The sequence below is a fragment of the Salvelinus namaycush genome, chromosome 15 (genome assembly GCF_016432855.1).
Source record: "Salvelinus namaycush isolate Seneca chromosome 15, SaNama_1.0, whole genome shotgun sequence".
Lineage (NCBI taxonomy): Eukaryota > Metazoa > Chordata > Actinopteri > Salmoniformes > Salmonidae > Salvelinus > Salvelinus namaycush.
In genome coordinates, this window is record NC_052321.1 from 12,571,522 (window position 1) to 12,588,463 (window position 16,942).

General features: G+C 43.1%; 1 protein-coding gene across 2 annotated transcripts; it reads left to right on the forward strand.

The window, feature by feature from the left end:
* The first annotated feature begins 2,525 nt into the window (after positions 1-2,525).
* Positions 2,526-12,899, forward strand: LOC120060197 (nuclear receptor-binding protein-like). 2 transcript variants are annotated; one of them, XM_039009336.1, is made up of 18 exons: positions 2,526-2,661; positions 3,366-3,718; positions 3,813-3,935; positions 4,520-4,624; positions 4,810-4,899; positions 5,046-5,086; positions 5,366-5,460; positions 5,599-5,682; positions 5,820-5,878; positions 6,028-6,126; positions 6,285-6,417; positions 6,602-6,692; positions 6,795-6,845; positions 7,330-7,465; positions 7,578-7,631; positions 7,754-7,817; positions 9,281-9,336; positions 11,251-12,899. In XM_039009336.1, exons 2-18 carry the CDS (start codon positions 3,509-3,511, stop codon positions 11,344-11,346), a joined length of 1,587 nt encoding a protein of 528 aa, XP_038865264.1. In that variant the 5' UTR covers positions 2,526-2,661; positions 3,366-3,508; the 3' UTR covers positions 11,347-12,899. The 2 variants fall into 2 exon arrangements, with proteins under 2 accessions (XP_038865264.1, XP_038865265.1); XM_039009337.1 differs by lacking the exon at positions 7,754-7,817.
* The last annotated feature ends 4,043 nt before the right edge of the window (positions 12,900-16,942 follow it).

The window sequence follows — 16,942 nt, forward strand, 5'->3', positions numbered from 1 at the left end:
CAAGTCCACTTCAGTTTACCTTCACCGATTTAACAGTACCCAACATCTTTTCCACCCAACCTGATACCACATTTGGATCAGCCAAAACGCCTTATCATAGTAGTTACATATTCAACCTCAGGAGGCTGTAGAAATTTGGCGTGTCCCTAAAACCCTCACAAACTTTTACAGGTGCACAATTGAGAGCATCCTGTCAGGCTGTATCACTGCCTGATACTGCAACTGCACCGCCCGCAACCGCAGGGCTCTCCAGAGGGTGGTCAGGTCTGCCCAACACACCACCTGGGGGCAAACTACCTGCCCTCCAGGACACCTTCAGCACCCGATGTCACAGGAAGGCCAAAAAAATCATCAAGGACATCAACCACCCGAGCCACGGCCTGTTCACCCTGCTACCATCCAAAAGGGGAGGTCAGTACAGGCGCATCAAAGCTGGGACCGAGAGACTGAAAAACAGCTTCTATCTTAAGGCCATTAGACTGTTAAATAGCCTTCACTAGCCGGCTTCCACCCGGTTACGCAACCCTACACCTTAGAGGCTGCTGCCCTATATACATACAGTTGAAGTCGGAAGTTTACATACACTTAGGTTGGAGTCATTAAAACTAGTTTTTCAACCACTCCACAAATTTCTTGTTAATTAACAAACTATAGTTTTGGCAAGTCGTTTAGGATATCTACTTTGTGCACGACACAAGTAATTTTTCCAACAATTGTTAACAGACAGATTTTTCACTTATAATTCACTGTATCACAATTTCAGTGGGTCAGAAGTTTACATACTCTAAGTTGACTGTGCCTTTAAACAGCTTGGAAGATTCCAGAAAATTATGTCATGGCTTAAGAAGCTTCTGATAGGCTAATTGACATAATTTTAGTCAATTGGAGGTGTACCTGTGGATGTATTTCAAGGCCTACCTTCAAACTCAGTGCCTTGTTGCTTGACATCATGGGGAAATCAAAAGAAATCAGCCAAGACCTCAGAAAAAAATTGTAGACCTCCACAAGTCTGGTTCATCCTTGGGAGCAATTTCCAAACGCCTGAAGGTACCAAGTTCATCTGTACAAACAATAGTGCGCAAGTATAAACACCATGGGACCACGCAGCCGTCATACCGCTCAGGAAGGAGACGCGTTCTATCTCCTTGAGATGAACGTACTTTGGTGCGAAAAGTACAAATCAATCCCAGAACAACAGCAAAGGACCTTGTGAAGATGCTGGAGGAAACAGGTACAAAAGTATCTATATCCACAGTAAAATGAGTCCTATATCGACATAACCTGAAAGGCCGCTCAGCAAGGAAGAAGCCACTGCTCAAAAACTGACATTAAAAAAGCCAGACTACAGTTTGCAACTGCACATGGGGACAAAGATTGTACTTTTTGGAGAAATGTCCTCTGGTCTGATGAAACAAAAATATAACTGTTTGGCCATAATGACCATCATTATGTTTGGAGGAGAAAGGGGGAGGCTTGCAAGCCGAAGAACACCATCCCAACCATGAAGCACGGGGGTGGCAGCATCATGTTGTGGGGGTGCTTTGCTGCAGGAGGGACTGGTGCACTTCACAAAATAGATGGCATCATGAGACAGGAAAATTACGTGGATATATTGAAGCAACATCTCAAGACATCAGTCAGGAAGTGAAAGCTTGGTCGCAAATGGGTCTTCCAAAGGGACAATGACCCCAAGCATTCTTCCAAAGTTGTGGCAAAATGGCTTAAGGACAACAAAGTCAAGGTATTGGAGTGGCCATCACAAAGCCCTGACCTCAATCCTGTAGAAAATGTGTGGGCAGAACTGAAAAAGTGTGTCGAAGCAAGGAGGCCTACAAACCTGACTCAGTTACACCAGCACTGTCAGGAGGAATGGGCCAAAATTCACCCAACTTATTGTGGGAAGCTTGTGGAAGGCTACCTGAAACGTTTGACCAAAGTTAAACAATTTTAAAGGCAATGCTACCAAATACGAATTGATTGTATGTAAACGTCTGACCCACTGGGAATGTGATGAAAGAAATAAAAACTGAAATAAATCATTCTCTCTACTATTATTCTGACATTTCACATTCTTAAAATAAAGTGGTGATCCTAACTGACCTAAGACATGGACTTTTACTAGGATTAAATGTCAGGAATTGTGAAAACTGAGTTTAAATGTATTTGGCTAAGGTGTATGTAAACTTCCGACTTCAATTTATACACAGGCCATCAGTCGAATTCAAAATCATGTTAAGTGCAGTGGCTACGTTAAACGTTACTTTTTGTATCCTTGTAAGATTTTTTTTCTAGACAAACATGGTTACTTTGTATCATGATGCGAATACAACATTGATAACTAAGCGCTGATAAATAAGGGGCTATTTATCCAACAAATGCCCTAACTAATGGATGGGATTGGGTTGAGTTGGAGGTAGTGTAATCTGATCCTAGATCAGTGGTTGGGGAGCAATGTTTACCTCTCGAGCACTGAGGTATAGGTTATCAAAGCTGCGCTTTACATGCGCATTGCGCACAATGGTGGAAGTAGTTCTGATATTCTGCGAATGGGTGTCCCTCCCCCTGGCCATTTATAGATAGCTAGCTTCTAACGTTATTAGCTAGATAAATTACGCACTGTGAGGGGTTTTACAATAAATACATGTCGTCGCTTTCTTCTAAGTAAGTAGCTAACCGTGTGTGTTGATATAATTGCTGGGTAACAATGGGACTATTGCTGACTTGTTAATACGCTACCTAGCTGACAATAGCTAATGAACTGCTTGCCTAAGTTATCTTGCTAGTTCACTAGATAGCTAGCTAACTTTGCTAACGTTAGCTAAAGTTGTGTTTTCAGCTTGTTTGTTTGTTGTTTATCGGAGTTCGTGCTAGACATATTTTCTGAATGCATGTACGTTAACTGTTTATGTAGCATTTTGTAGTTGAGACCCATGGCCGGGGATAACTTTACGTTTTAGTGAAAGTTGATCAATTAGCTAGCTTCTGTTAGTTATAGCTAACTTAGTGTCCTGGGTTTGGGATAGAGAGGCGTGTAAAGTTAACTTGAGTGCCCGACAGCCAATTAGCTTGCTAACTAACGTTAGCAAACTAACAAAACAATTTACTTGGCTGCCTCATTAATTACAGTCCACTATAACAACTGCATAGCAAGTAAGCCACGTTTCAATTTTAATTCTGGCAAATATCTTTTCTTTGCTGCCTTTACTGGTAACCATAGAGTTATTGTTGAGTGACATAGCAAGTCTTGACCCAATTGGATTAGTAGTTCATAAAGAAAAGTTGAGAAGGTCTTATTTCATATAACAGGTAAGGTATTGATTGCTATGTAAGTTGTGTGTGATATTAAGTGTCTCGTTTGCCTATAGTGCCTCATAGCTCCCAGGGTGTGTGAGGGAGTGGAAGGGGACGCGACTGCTACAGTTTGAGAAGAGCGAGAAAGGCGTTCTGCCTTCACACCCCCCAGAGGAGAAGAGTAGCATAGTCCTTCTCAGAGATCTGTATTGCTGTGATGTCAGAGGGAGACGGTAAACCCCTCCAGGTCCCGGAAGCCAAGGCAGAGACGGTGACCCCAAGTGGCCAGGGACCTGCGTCTGTGTGTCCCCCTGTAACGGGGCCCCCCGCCACCACCCCCACAGAGGATGAGGAGGAGGAGAGCGAAGACGAGTCGGAGATCCTTGAGGAGAGCCCCTGCGGCCGCTGGCAGAAACGCAGAGAGGAGGTGAGACGGGAGACCATTGGACTGTCAATGAACGTTTTGCAACTGTGTTTGTGAAGGTACTGAACCATGTCTCTGCCTCTGTTCTCTCTCCCAGGTGAACCAGCGGAATGTCCCAGGGATAGATGCTGCCTACCTGGCCATGGACACGGAGGAAGGGGTGGAGGTGGTCTGGAACGAGGTCATGTTCTCAGAGAGGAAGAACTTCAAGCTGCAGGAGGTACAGTATGCCTGGCGGCGACACCAGCAGGATGCTCAGTCTGAAATCAGACCCCCAGTGTCCTTTTATTGACTCATTATTTAATCTGAACTCAAATTCAAACAGCTCAAGGCTTCCTTTCTAAGTAGCTGAATACAGGCAGCTCTGGCCTTACAATAAAATCTAATTTTATTTATACACCACATTTCAGACATGGAATGCAATGCAATGTGTGGTTTACAGGGGGGGGGAAACTGCTTCAGACTTCCTGAGGTCATGTATTCAGTGATGAAAATAACTTGAGGTGTAGACAAAGGGAAAAGAATAAGTTAAGAAGAATCATTCAAAGTATGTTGTTACATTGTTCCATCATTTCACTCACTCGCTTTGATGCTTCTATCTCATGATGCAATCTGGCCTGGAGGAAGAGAGAGCATTTGGTATTTCCCCCCTCCTCCTCTCTCGTGTCTAGTAGAACTGTTATCTTTGTACCTGAGCGAATATCTAATTTCATATGCCTTGCACACTGATACAAACAGTTGAACCCACCACTACAGACCCTGTTTATTTAAATGTTTACCATGTCTATCCACCTCTGTGAACAGGAGAAGGTGAAGTCTGTGTTTGACAACCTGATTCAGCTGGAACATCTCAACATCGTCAAGTTCCACAAGTACTGGGCTGACATTAATGACATCAACCGCGCCAGGGTAAGTTCTGTCTGCTACAGGAGGAGAAACCTTCCTTGTTCGGCCTGGTTGATATAATCAGGACTGAATGCGAGTGAGGAGTGAGTGAAATGACAACATTTCATTTACAACATTTCAACATTTTATGTAACAACATAATTTGAATGATTCTTCTTAACTTATTTTTTCCTTTGTCTACACCTCAGGTTATTTTCATCACTGAGTACATGTCTTCGGGAAGTCTGAAGCAGTTTCTGAAGAAGACCAAGAAGAACCACAAGACTATGAATGAAAAGGTGCAGATATCATAATACAATTGACCCTGCCCACCAAGTCACCTACAACACAGTAGCACATCAAAGGATGCTTAGCGTATAAGAAGACGTTCAATAGTCTACATGTAACAAGAAGTATGTTGTTTGTTTGTTTGTTTGTTCTTTAGGCATGGAAGAGATGGTGCACCCAGATCCTCTCAGCCCTCAGGTCAGTCTTTCTCTCACACAGACCAACTCTGTCATAGCTGCAACGCTAATACCAGGACCCCATATCCAATCCAAATGGGCAGCCAGGGTCATGCTCAGTAGGCAGGAAACATGGCTGAAAATGTTAAAACCGAGTGAAATGGGGAGGTACTAATACCCGATGTTGTCAATATTTTTTTATTTCCATTCCAAAATATTTTCCTGTGCAGTGCATTACTGAACCTACCCTGGTTTATGAACACAGTGCTTTACTTCTCTGCTCTCTGATGTGGCTCTGTAGTTACCTCCACTCCTGTGAGCCACCCATCATCCACGGGAACCTGACCTGTGACACCATCTTCATCCAACACAACGGACTCATCAAGATAGGATCAGGTAGGACTCTAGTCATAACCACTGGTTTATTACTGGCTTAGCAGCACTGTCCAGGCCAGCCCTATCTTCCAGAGATAACATAGTTATAACAGATTTATAGACTGTGTCTAACCCAGTATATCTGTTTTTCTCCTTCAGTGGCTCCAGACACCATCAACAACCATGTAAAGACCTGCAGAGAGGAGCAGAAAAACCTGCATTTCTTCGCCCCGGAATATGGCGGTAAAGAAGGACATTTTATTGATAGGTTATATGTTTGGTTATTTGTAGGGTAAAAGGAATGCATATATTCTCAGGAAATGATAGACTATTGAGTCACTCAATCCATTGTTTCCTATCTTACATTCTCCCACCTGTAGCTGTTGCAGATGTCACTACTGCAGTGGATATCTATTCCTTTGGGATGTGTGCCTTGGAGGTGAGATGGGAGACTTAACATCACCAATTTCCCATGTCGATTTCTCTGTGTGCCAGAATTTTTGATGTCATCACTCCGCATCATTTTTATGTGACGGTGTTGCGACTTGTGTTGGGTGGGTGGTGGTGATATCATTGTGTGTTGTGTAGATGGCAGTATTGGAGATCCAGGGGAATGGAGAATCTTCCTACGTCTCTCAGGAGGCCATCAACAATGCCATACAGTCACTGGAAGACCTACTGCAGAGGGTAGGAGAGTGTTTGTCTGTGTGCGTAAACATGAAACATGACATAATACAGAACATTAATAGATAAGAACAGCTCAAGGACAGAACTACATACATTGCGTGCATGTATTATAAGATTTTCCCTGGAAGTGTGTGTGTGATGCCATGTGTACCTTGCAGGAGTTTATCCAGACTTGTCTGGAGGCTGACCTGTTTAAGAGACCTACAGCCAGAGAGCTGCTGTTCCACCAGGCTCTGTTTGAGGTGCCCCTGTTGAAGCTGCTAGCTGCACACTGCATAGTCAGCCACCAGCGTGAGTTTTATTGTACACACACACTCTCACTCACATACTCTGCATCATCAGCCACCAGTGTGAGTCTTATCACACACACTCCAGTTTGAGTCTCAAACACAAGACACACGCATGCTCACAAATACACACACTGCATTGTCACCACCAGCGTGAGTACCCCTAATCTTTTCCATACCTCTTTCAGATATGATCCCTGAGAATGCCTTAGAGGAGATCACTAAGAACATGGACCCCAACCTCATCATTGCTGAGATAAAGGAGGGTGTGCAGCTCAAGTAAGAGACAACAGTTTATACTTCAAGGAAGCCACAGTTGGTTTTTGATCTCAGGGTATTTTCTTCAGAAACCTGTGCTGATCCTGTTTCTTTCCTCATCAGGCTGTCTCAGTTTCCTGCCTTGGAGCTGGATAAGTTCCTGGAGGATGTCCGGTAAGTAACTTCCCATCAACTATTGACCACGACGGGACAGATGTCTAGCATGCTCACCACTAGAGGGCGTAGTTAACCCACAGCACTCACTCTACCACTACAGTACTAGACAATGATTCTGTAATGCACTATACAACCACCTGGTGGCAGTATTTAACTTGGACTGTTATTCTGCTTTGCCTGTATCTCAAATGTGTTTGTATCCAGCCCTTCCATCACTCTTACTTTTAGTTGAAGTATTGCTAGAATCTCTATTTGAAAAATGAATGAGAATACCTGCAAACTCAAGATTTGCTCCCGGAGTTTGAATTTGCAAGGTTTTGAACAATCCGGGGTCTTCACTTTGGCCTTAATTAAATGTGTGTAAGATTATTGCCTGTCTGTGATTTGACCCCCCCTGTTTGGTCACAAACAAATAAAATGTGTCTTTTACCTGTCTAATCATGACATGTAAAATAACCCCGCTGCCCTCCCTACCCAACAGGAATGGCATCTACCCCCTGACAGCATTCGGCCTGCCCTCTCACCAGCAGCCCCAGCAGTCCCCTGTTAAGTCCCCCATTGTCACCCCTTCTGTCAAATCCCCCACCCCAGAACCTGCTGAACTAGAGACACGCAAGGTGAGGGGGGAGTGGGGAAAGTATACAAATCCACTCAATGAACTAATAATGTTAATACTACGTAATACATTTTATTTGTTGGCTTCCTATCTACATTTCTCACCTTCTGCAGGTTGTTCAGATGCAGTGTAATATTGAGCCGGTGGAGGAGGGTGCAAAACATCATGTAAGTAGCATTAATCAAATGATTTTTTAGATCAGTGAATAAACGTTAGATGACCATAGACGAGTGTGTTCTAGTGGCCAGTCACTGAATGTGTAACCGTTACATCTCCTTTCCATCCACAGCTGACACTACTGTTGAAGCTGGAGGACAAACTCAACAGACACTTAAGCTGTGACTTGTTACCCAGTAAGAACAAGAGATAGAAACACACAGACATTGATCTGGGCAGACAGGGGCTGGAGATCAAAGTATACGAACAGCTAAAAGAAAAGGAAGACTGCACACACACTGAGATCTATGCTATTGGCAACCCAGTGTGCTTTATTAGACAACGCTTGGACCCTTAGGTCTTCTATAATAATAGCCTGACAATCCACAGCCCATATACTGCTCCCAAACGGGCCAATATGATTAAGTCTTACAGGATGGTCCCTCCTAACAGGCCAGACAGACCACAAGTCACCATCAAACTATGTTATAACCCATATGCTATCTTATAGAGGATATGTTATCTTTGGGTAAGATAACATAACCACACAGCATTCCTTTAAACCAGGGATGGGCAAATGGCAGCCCTGAGATCAATTTAAAATATGTACAATAGCAATCAAAAGTTTGGACACACTCATTCAAGGATTTTTCTTTATTTTAAAATTGTAAGATTTTAAAACAATGTCAGATTTCACAATTGGAGAGATTTACAGTTATAACCCTCCCAGCTCTTATGTGGGACTCTGTGTGTGTATTGTCTGGGAATGGCACAACTTTGGCCATCCAAGCCTGTCTGAGTGTGTGTTTTTGTCTTTATGACTCCAGACACTGGCCTGCCCTAGTACATTTACATTTTACATTTAAGTCATTTAGCAGACGCTCTTATCCAGAGCGACTTACAAATTGGAAAGTTCATACATATTCATCCTGGTCCCCCCGTGGGAATTGAACCCTGGTCCCCCCGTGGGAATTGAACCCACAACCCTGGCGTTGCAAGCGCCATGCTCTACCAACTGAGCCACACGGGACCTAGTGTACTGTAACCCCAGCCTAACCCACACCAGTGGGGCTGCTCCTATCGCATGCATAGCTGCCACCAACAGACTGTGTGCGTGGACGTACATGCATGTGTGCCGTGTATGTGTGAAAAGTAGCTGGAGAGTCTAACGTGCAGATAAGATGGAATGGGGAGGGTGGGGGGAATGCATGGTAGGCCATATCAGGGATCCCTAGACAGTACAAACAGGATATTATTGAACCCTGTAAGGAATAGAGGTTTAAGTCAGGGATATACATGGAACACAAGTCTTTGCATGGCCAGGTGGGTGTGTCCAGACACACACACGGCAGGCGTCTAGTGTTGCAGGCCTGCATGTTGAGAATGGCAGGCATGTGTGTATGCTGCTGGCAGCTGCTCTCTGGGGAGGGCTGGGCACTGACACTTTCTGCAGTAGGCACACACATTATGCGTCTATCAGTGATGGTAAGATTATGACAGGAAGAGACTAGGCACTACGGTTTCTGTCTAAAGTCCAATGTAACTCTGTTGTGGTTAATGTTGGTGTTACCAACACATTTAATTTTGCACCTAAAGGGCAACTTCACTGCTAGACAATGTGTGTGTGTTTCCACTGACCCTGTTGTCTGTTCTGCTTCAGATGAGAATGTACAGGAACTGGCTGTTGAGCTGGTACAACTGGGCTTCATCAGTGAGGTAAGGGTGTACTTGTGTGAGAGAGAGGAACAAGTGTGTGTGTTTGTAGGGGTTCTGTGGTAGAGAGGTGTGTGTGTGTGTGTACTGTCAAGAGGTTCTGTGGTAGAGAGGTGTGTGTCAGGGTTTGTGAGTGTAATTGTTGTAGCTGGCATAGGAGAGGCAGTGAGTGTCCATTGAGAGGGTCACACCCTGCACCCACTTCAGCTCTCACTGACCTCTATAAACACACACACCCAAATGCCAGATAGCAGCTCCTGCTCTCCACTCTACTACAGATAGGACTGTCTGTTTTTAGATTCTCTCACTCTTACTTTGTGCCTTCAGAAAGTATTCACATCCGTTGACTTTTCTCACATTTACAGCCTGAATTTAAAATGGATTAAATTGAGATTGTGTGTCACTGGCCTACACACAATACCCCATAATGTCAAAGTGGAATTATGTTTTTTAGATAATTTTTTTAACAAATTAATTTTAAAATAAAAAGCTGAATGTCTTGAGTCAGTAAGTATTCAACCCCTTTTGTTACGGAAAGCCTAAATAAGTTCAGGAGTAAAAATGTGCTTAATAACTTGCATGGACTCACTCTGTGTGCAATAATAGTGTTTAACATGATTTTTGAATGACTACCTCATCTCTGCCCCACACATACAAGTATCTGTAAGGTCCCTCAGTCGAGCAATGAATTTCAAACACAGATGCAACCACAAAGACCAGGGAGGTTTTCCAATGCCTCACAAAGAAGGGCACCTATTGGTAGATCGGTAAAAAACACTGACATTGAATATCCCTTTTAGCATGGTGAAGTTATTAATTATTCTTTGGGTGGTGTGTCAATACACCCAGTCACTACAAGGATATAGGCGGCCTTCCTAACATAGTTGCCGGAGAGGAAGGAAACCGCTCAGGGATTTCACCATGAGGCCAGTGGTGACTTTAAACGGTTACAGCTTTTAATGTCTGTGGTAGGAGAAAACTGAGGATGGATCAACAACAGTGTAGTTACTCCACAATACTAACCTAAATGACAAAGTGAAAAGAAGGAAGAAAAACATAAAAAAATATATGTATCCTGTTTGCAATAAGGCACTAAAGTAGAACTGCAAAAAATGTGGCAAAGCAATTAACTTTTTGTTCTGAATACAAAGTGTTATGTTTGGGGCAAACACATCACTGAGTACCACTCTTCATATTTTCAAGCATGCTGCATCATGTTATGGGCATGCTTGTCATCAGCAAGGACTAGGGAGTTTTTTTTTAATTTAACAAAATAGAGCTAAGAAGAGGCAATATCCTAGAGGAAAAATAGGTTCAGTCCTGCTTTTCAACAGACACTGGGAGATTAAATTCACCTTCAGCAGGACAAGTACCTAAAACACAAGGCCGAATAGACACTAGTTACTAACCAAGACAACGTTGAATGTTCCTGAATGGCCTAGTTACAGTTTTGACTTAAATCAGCTTGAAAATCTATGGCAAGATTTGAAAATGGCTGTCTAGCAATGATCAACAACTAACCTGACAGAGCTTGAACACAATCCAGGTGTAGAAAGCTCTTAGGCTGTAGTCGCTGCCAAAGGTGATTGATTCTAACATGTGATGACTCAGGGGTGTGAATACTTTTATGTAAATTACATATTTCTGTATTTCATTTTCAATAAATTTGCAAAAATATCTAGCCATGTTTTCACTTCATTATGGGATATTGTGTGTAGATGGGTGAGAAAAAAATATTTTTAATCCATTTTGAATTCAGGCTATAACAACAAACTGGAATAAGTCAAGGGGTATGCATACATTCTGAAGGCACTGTATATCTCTGAAGCATGGCATCCATAATATCTCCCACAGCTGTTGAATCTTCAATATGTGTTGCCGCTCCACAACATGTTAATTGATTGATTGTCCCTACAGGTGGACCAAAGCAGGATGGCCACTGTGCTAGAAGAGGCCTTCACCAAGTTCTTCAGCAGGAACGGTTCCCTCAATCCCGTCACTGTGTCCTCATAACAGGATCAACATGGACCCCCACTCCATTACCTATAATACCCCCTACATGCTTGTTACAACCCTCCCTTTCTTACCCCTAAGGATCCATGGATCCCCACTTCAGTACCTATATACCTATAGGCAGGCTTATACCCCTGCTGGCCCCAACCACCACACATACACACCCCCTGCCTCAGACTCTTTCACCCAAACCTTGTGTGGTGTCTTCTATTTCTCTGGAGGACCATAGAGCCTTATTATGGGGCTGTCCGAGTCAGTCCCTCTCTGTTTAGTTCTCTATATACACAGTAGCAACTTATTTTGGAAAGGAAGCCAACACAGTTATCATATGTCAGTGTTACTTGTTTGTGTTTTATATCTTTGCCATTTGCCTTCTCGGTGGCTGTATACATGCACACGCTATCCGCCTTAAAGTTCTCTGCTTCAGTGTGGTCACGCACAGCTGTGCATGAATGTCTGCAGTGAACTTACCTGTAGGTGACCATTGTAGGCTGCGTCTAGACAGCATGCCAAATTCTGATCTTTTTTTCCCACTAATTGGTCTTTTAACCAATGAAAAAGATCTGATCAAGATCTGAATTGGGCTGCCTGTAAAGGCAGCCATATAGATATATATGAGTGGGATAGGGGAAGTCTAGGGGCTATATTTATGTTACAAATGTGTCATTGTATCTTTCCTATTTTTGTTTTTTACACTCTAAAATAGTTTACTGTGGTCTCAACTGATGGAGCCACACCCCCATCGAGGCTGAGCCAATAGTCTGGGAGGGGCTGTATTTACAGTCAAAGCAGAGGAACAAGCTGAAGGATTTACTGGAGATGGCCAATGGCTGGAGCTGTAGTTTAGAGGTGTTTGGGTGGTGAACAGTATTCATGCCTCTGATTTGTTATCACAACTTTATCTGTTCTGTAAAAAAATATATACTTTACATTGTTTGGCAAACCTTATTTCTTATAGTGTACTTGGATAATGAAATAGTTTCCTTTGGACGTTCCGTTGAATATTCTGGCTATTAAGAAAGTGTTTTTGTTGTGAACAGCAGGTAAGGGTTTTACTTTACTGTACACATCCAAAGAGGAGTTTGTATGACGAGTAAATATATATATAGATATAAGTGGACAAATTGTTAATGTAGTGGCCTGGCTGTGTGACTGGTACTGCTTTAGCCAAGCTGTTGTCTTGCCAAATGCAACAATGAAATGCTGTTGAACGCAGCTAGGTAACCTGGGTCACATTCAGTAGGACACAATGTTGTGGAATTAAAATCTGTTTTACGGTTACTGTAATGTTCAATGTGCTTTTTTTCCTCTGTATAGTCTATGTTCTGAGGAGCACTTGGGCAGTGTAGTTAGTGGTTGAGAAAGAGGGTGTGTGTGCGTGCGCATGAGAAGTAAGTTTGTGCTCGTGTGCCTTCTGACAAGTGTGTATCCTATGACAGCCTCTGCAATGTATGACTTTCTGTTTCCTCTTTAAATGGTTTGTATTTTTTGTTTCCTCTTTAAATTGTTTGGTATTTTCTATTTGTAAATAAATATGTAATGCACCACATCTGCCCAAATGTCTCATCATTCATTATTTACTGAATCTCCTTCCAACTGGGATGTTTAATCAGGAAGTGCTAACAGTAGCTCAGTGAATACAGTTGAAGTCGGAAGTTGACATACACTTAGGTTGGAGTCATTAAAACTCCGCATATTTCTTGTTAACAAACTACAGTTTTGGAAAGTCGGTTAGGACATCTACTTTGTGCATGACACAAGTAATTTATCCATTAACTATTTACAGACAGATTATTTCACTTATAATTCACTGTATCACAATTCCAGTGGGTCAGAAGCTTACATATACAAAGTTGACTACATTTAAAAAGCTTGGAAAATTCCAGAAAATGATGTCATGGCTTTAGAACCTTCTGATAGGCTAATCGACATCATTTGAGTCAATTGGAGGTGTACCTGTGGATGTATTTCAAGGCCTACCTTCAAACTCAGTGCCTCTTTTCTTGGCATTATGGGAAAATCAAAAGAAATCAGCGAAGACCTCAGAAAAAAAATTGTAGACCACATGTCTGGTTCATTCTTGGGAGCAATTTCCAAACGCCTGAAGGTACCATGTTCATCTGTACAAACAATAGTACGCAAGTATAAACACCATGGGACCACGCAGCCATCATACCGCTCAGGAAGGAGACGCGTTCTGTCTCCTAGAGTTGAACGTAGTTTGGTGCGAAAAGTGCAAATCAATCCCAAAACAACAGCACAGGATCTTGTGAAGATGCTGGCGGAAACAGGTACAAAAGTACAGGTACAAAAGTATCTATATCCACAGTAAAACGAGTCCTATATCGACATAACCTGAAAGGCCGCTCAGCAAGGAAGAAGCCACTGCTCAAAAACCGACATAAAAAAGCCAGACTACAGTTTGCAACTGCACATGGGGACAAAGATAGTACTTTTTGGAGAAATGTCCTCTGGTCTGATGAAACAAAAATAGAACTGTTGTGTCATAATGACCATCATTATGTTTGAAGAAAAAGGGGGAGGCTTGCAAGCTGAAGAACACCATCCCAACCGTGAAGCACGGGGGTGGCAGCATCATGTTGTGGGGATCCTTTGCTGCAAGAGGGACTGGTGCACTTCACAAAATAGATGGCCACATGAGGAGGAAAATGATGTGGATATATTGAAGCAACATCTCAAGACATAAGTCAGGAAGTTAAAGCTTGGTCGCAAATGGGTCTTCCAAATGGACAATGACCCCAAGCATACTTCCAAAGTTGTGGCAAAATGGCATAAGGACAACAAAGTCAAGGTATTGGAGTGGCCATCACAAAGCCCTGACCTCAATCCTATAGAAAATTTGTGGGCAGAACTGAAAAAGCATGTGTGAACAAGGAGGCCTACAAACCTGACTCAGTTACACCAGCTCTGTCAGGAGGAATGGGACAAAATTCACCCAACGTATTGTGGGAAGCTTGTAGAAGGCTGCCTGAAACGTTTGACCCAAGTTAAACAATTTAAAGGCAATGCGACCAAATACTAATCGAGTGTATGTAAACTTCTGACACACTGGGAATGTGATGAAAGAAATAAAAGCTGAAATAAATCATTCTCTCTACTATTATTCTGACATTTCACATTTTTAAAATAAAGTGGTGATCCTAACTGACCTAAGACAGGGAATTTTTACTAGGATTAAATATCAGGAATTGTGAAAAACTGAGTTTAAATATATTTAGCTAAGGTGTACGTAAACTTCCGATTTTAACTGTACCTCCACCTACTCTGTGTGGTTCACGCTCACCATTATCAAATAGTATTTGTCACATGCCTTGTAAACAACAGGTGTGGACTAACGGTGAAATGCTTTCTTTCGGGCCCTTCCCAACAATGCAGAGGAAGAAAATGTAGGAATAGGAAAGTAAAACATGTAATAATAGATACACGATGAGTAATGAAAACTTGGCTATATACAAAGGGTGCGAGGGTTTAACTAACTATTGCACAATTGTATTATTTGGGGGGGGTAGAAGCTGTTCAGGATCCTGTTGGTTCCAGACTTGGTGCATCGGTACTGCTTGTCGTGCGGTAGCAGAGAGAACAGTCTGTGACTTGTTGGCTGGAGACACTGCCCGGTATAGAGGTCCTGGATGGCAGTCATCTACTGGGCCATTCGCACTACCCTCTGTAGCGCCTTGTGGTAGAATGCCAAGCAGTTGCCATACCATGCAGTGACACAGTCTAGATCATCTCAATGGTGTAGCTGTAGAACCTTTTGAGGATCTGAGGGCCCATGACAAATCTTTTCCGCCTCCTGGGGGAGAAGAGGTGTTGTCGTGCCCTCTTAACGACTGTGTTGGTGTGTATGGATTATGATCCATATTAAATCCAATTTTATTTGTCACATGCGCCAGATACAGTGCTTACTTATGAGCCCTTTCCCAACAATACAGAGTTAAAAAGTAAGAAAAGACGGGCCTCCCGGGTGGCGCAGTGGTCTGGGTTCGAGCCCAGGCTCTGTCGTAGCCGGCCACGACTGGGAGGTCCATGGTGAGACGCACAATTGGCCCAGTGTCGTCCGGGTTAGGGAGGATTTGGCCGGTAGGGATATCCTTGTCTCATCGCGCACTAGTGACTCCTGTGGCGGGCCGGGCGATGTGCATGGTGTTTCCTCTGACACATTGGTGCGGCTGGCTTCCGGGTTGGATGCGCGCTGTGTTAAGAACCAGTGCGGCTTGGTTGGGTTGTGTTTCGGAGGACGCATGGATCTCGACCGTCGTCTCTCCCGAGCCCATACGAGAGTTGTAGCGATGAGACAAGATAGTAACTACTAACAATTGGATACCACGAAATTGGGGAGAAAAAGTGTGAAAAATTCAAGAAAAAAAAGAAATAGTGACACAATAAAATAACAATAGCGAGGCTATATACAGGGAGTACCGGTACTGAGACAATGTGCAGGAGTATGAGGTAGTTGAGGTAATTAAGGTAATGTGTACATGTAGGTAGGGGTAAAAAAGGGGACTATGCAATCAGGATAGATAATAAAATCAAAGCACATTTTATTTGTCACATGCGCCGAATACTTACTTACAAGCCCTTAACCAACACTGCAGTTCAAGAAATAGAGTTAAGAAAACATTTCCTAAAGTAAAAAAATTTAATAAAAAAGTAACACGAAAATTATTAACAATAACGAGGAAATATACAGGGGGTACCGGTACCGAGTCAATGTGGGGGGGGTACAGGTTAGTCAAGATAATTTGTAAAGTAGATTAAAAACAGCGATTAGCAGCAGTGTAAAAACAAGCAGGGGTTGGGGGACAATTTAAATAGTCTGGTGGCCATTTGATTAACTGTTCAGCAGTCTTATGGCTTGGGGGTAGAAGCGGTTCAGGAGTCTTGGGTCGCAGACTTGGCGCTCTGGTACTGCTTGCCGTGCGGTAGCAGAGAGAACAGTCTATGACTTGGGTGGCTGGAGTCTGACAATATTTAGGGCCTTCCTCTGACACTGACTGGTATAGAGGTCCTGAATGGCAGGGAGTTCGGCCCCAGTGATGTACTGGGCCGTACGCACTACCCTCTGTAGCGCCTTGCGATCGGATGTCAAGCAGTTGCCATACCATGCAGTGATGCAGCCAGTCAAGCTGCTTTCAATGGTTCAGCTGCAGAATTTTTTGAGGATCGGAAGGCCCATGCGAAATCTTCAGCCTCCTGAGGGGGAAAAGACGTTGTCATGGCCTCTTCACAACTGTGTTGGTGTGTTTGGACCATGATAGGTCCTTGGTGTATACTAAATACTAAACAACAGCTATGAACATAACATGTAACCCCAATAACCTTTGTCCCGTTAATATCCCGTGGGCAGATTCTGCGCAGTTGACCAAATATGTGAGATTTTACTTCTGGGTTAACCAAGATTGCCCTCCCTTGAACACCCAACTCAAACATCAAAGGCATCACATCCCTGGGAATAAGCTTCACCCTCCCCAATTTATTCAAACCCTTCCAGAACAAACTAATTCACTCAAAAATGATTTCCTTCCACCATTCATGTAGACAAGAGTGCAGAATCTAGAACACTTCCATCGTCTCC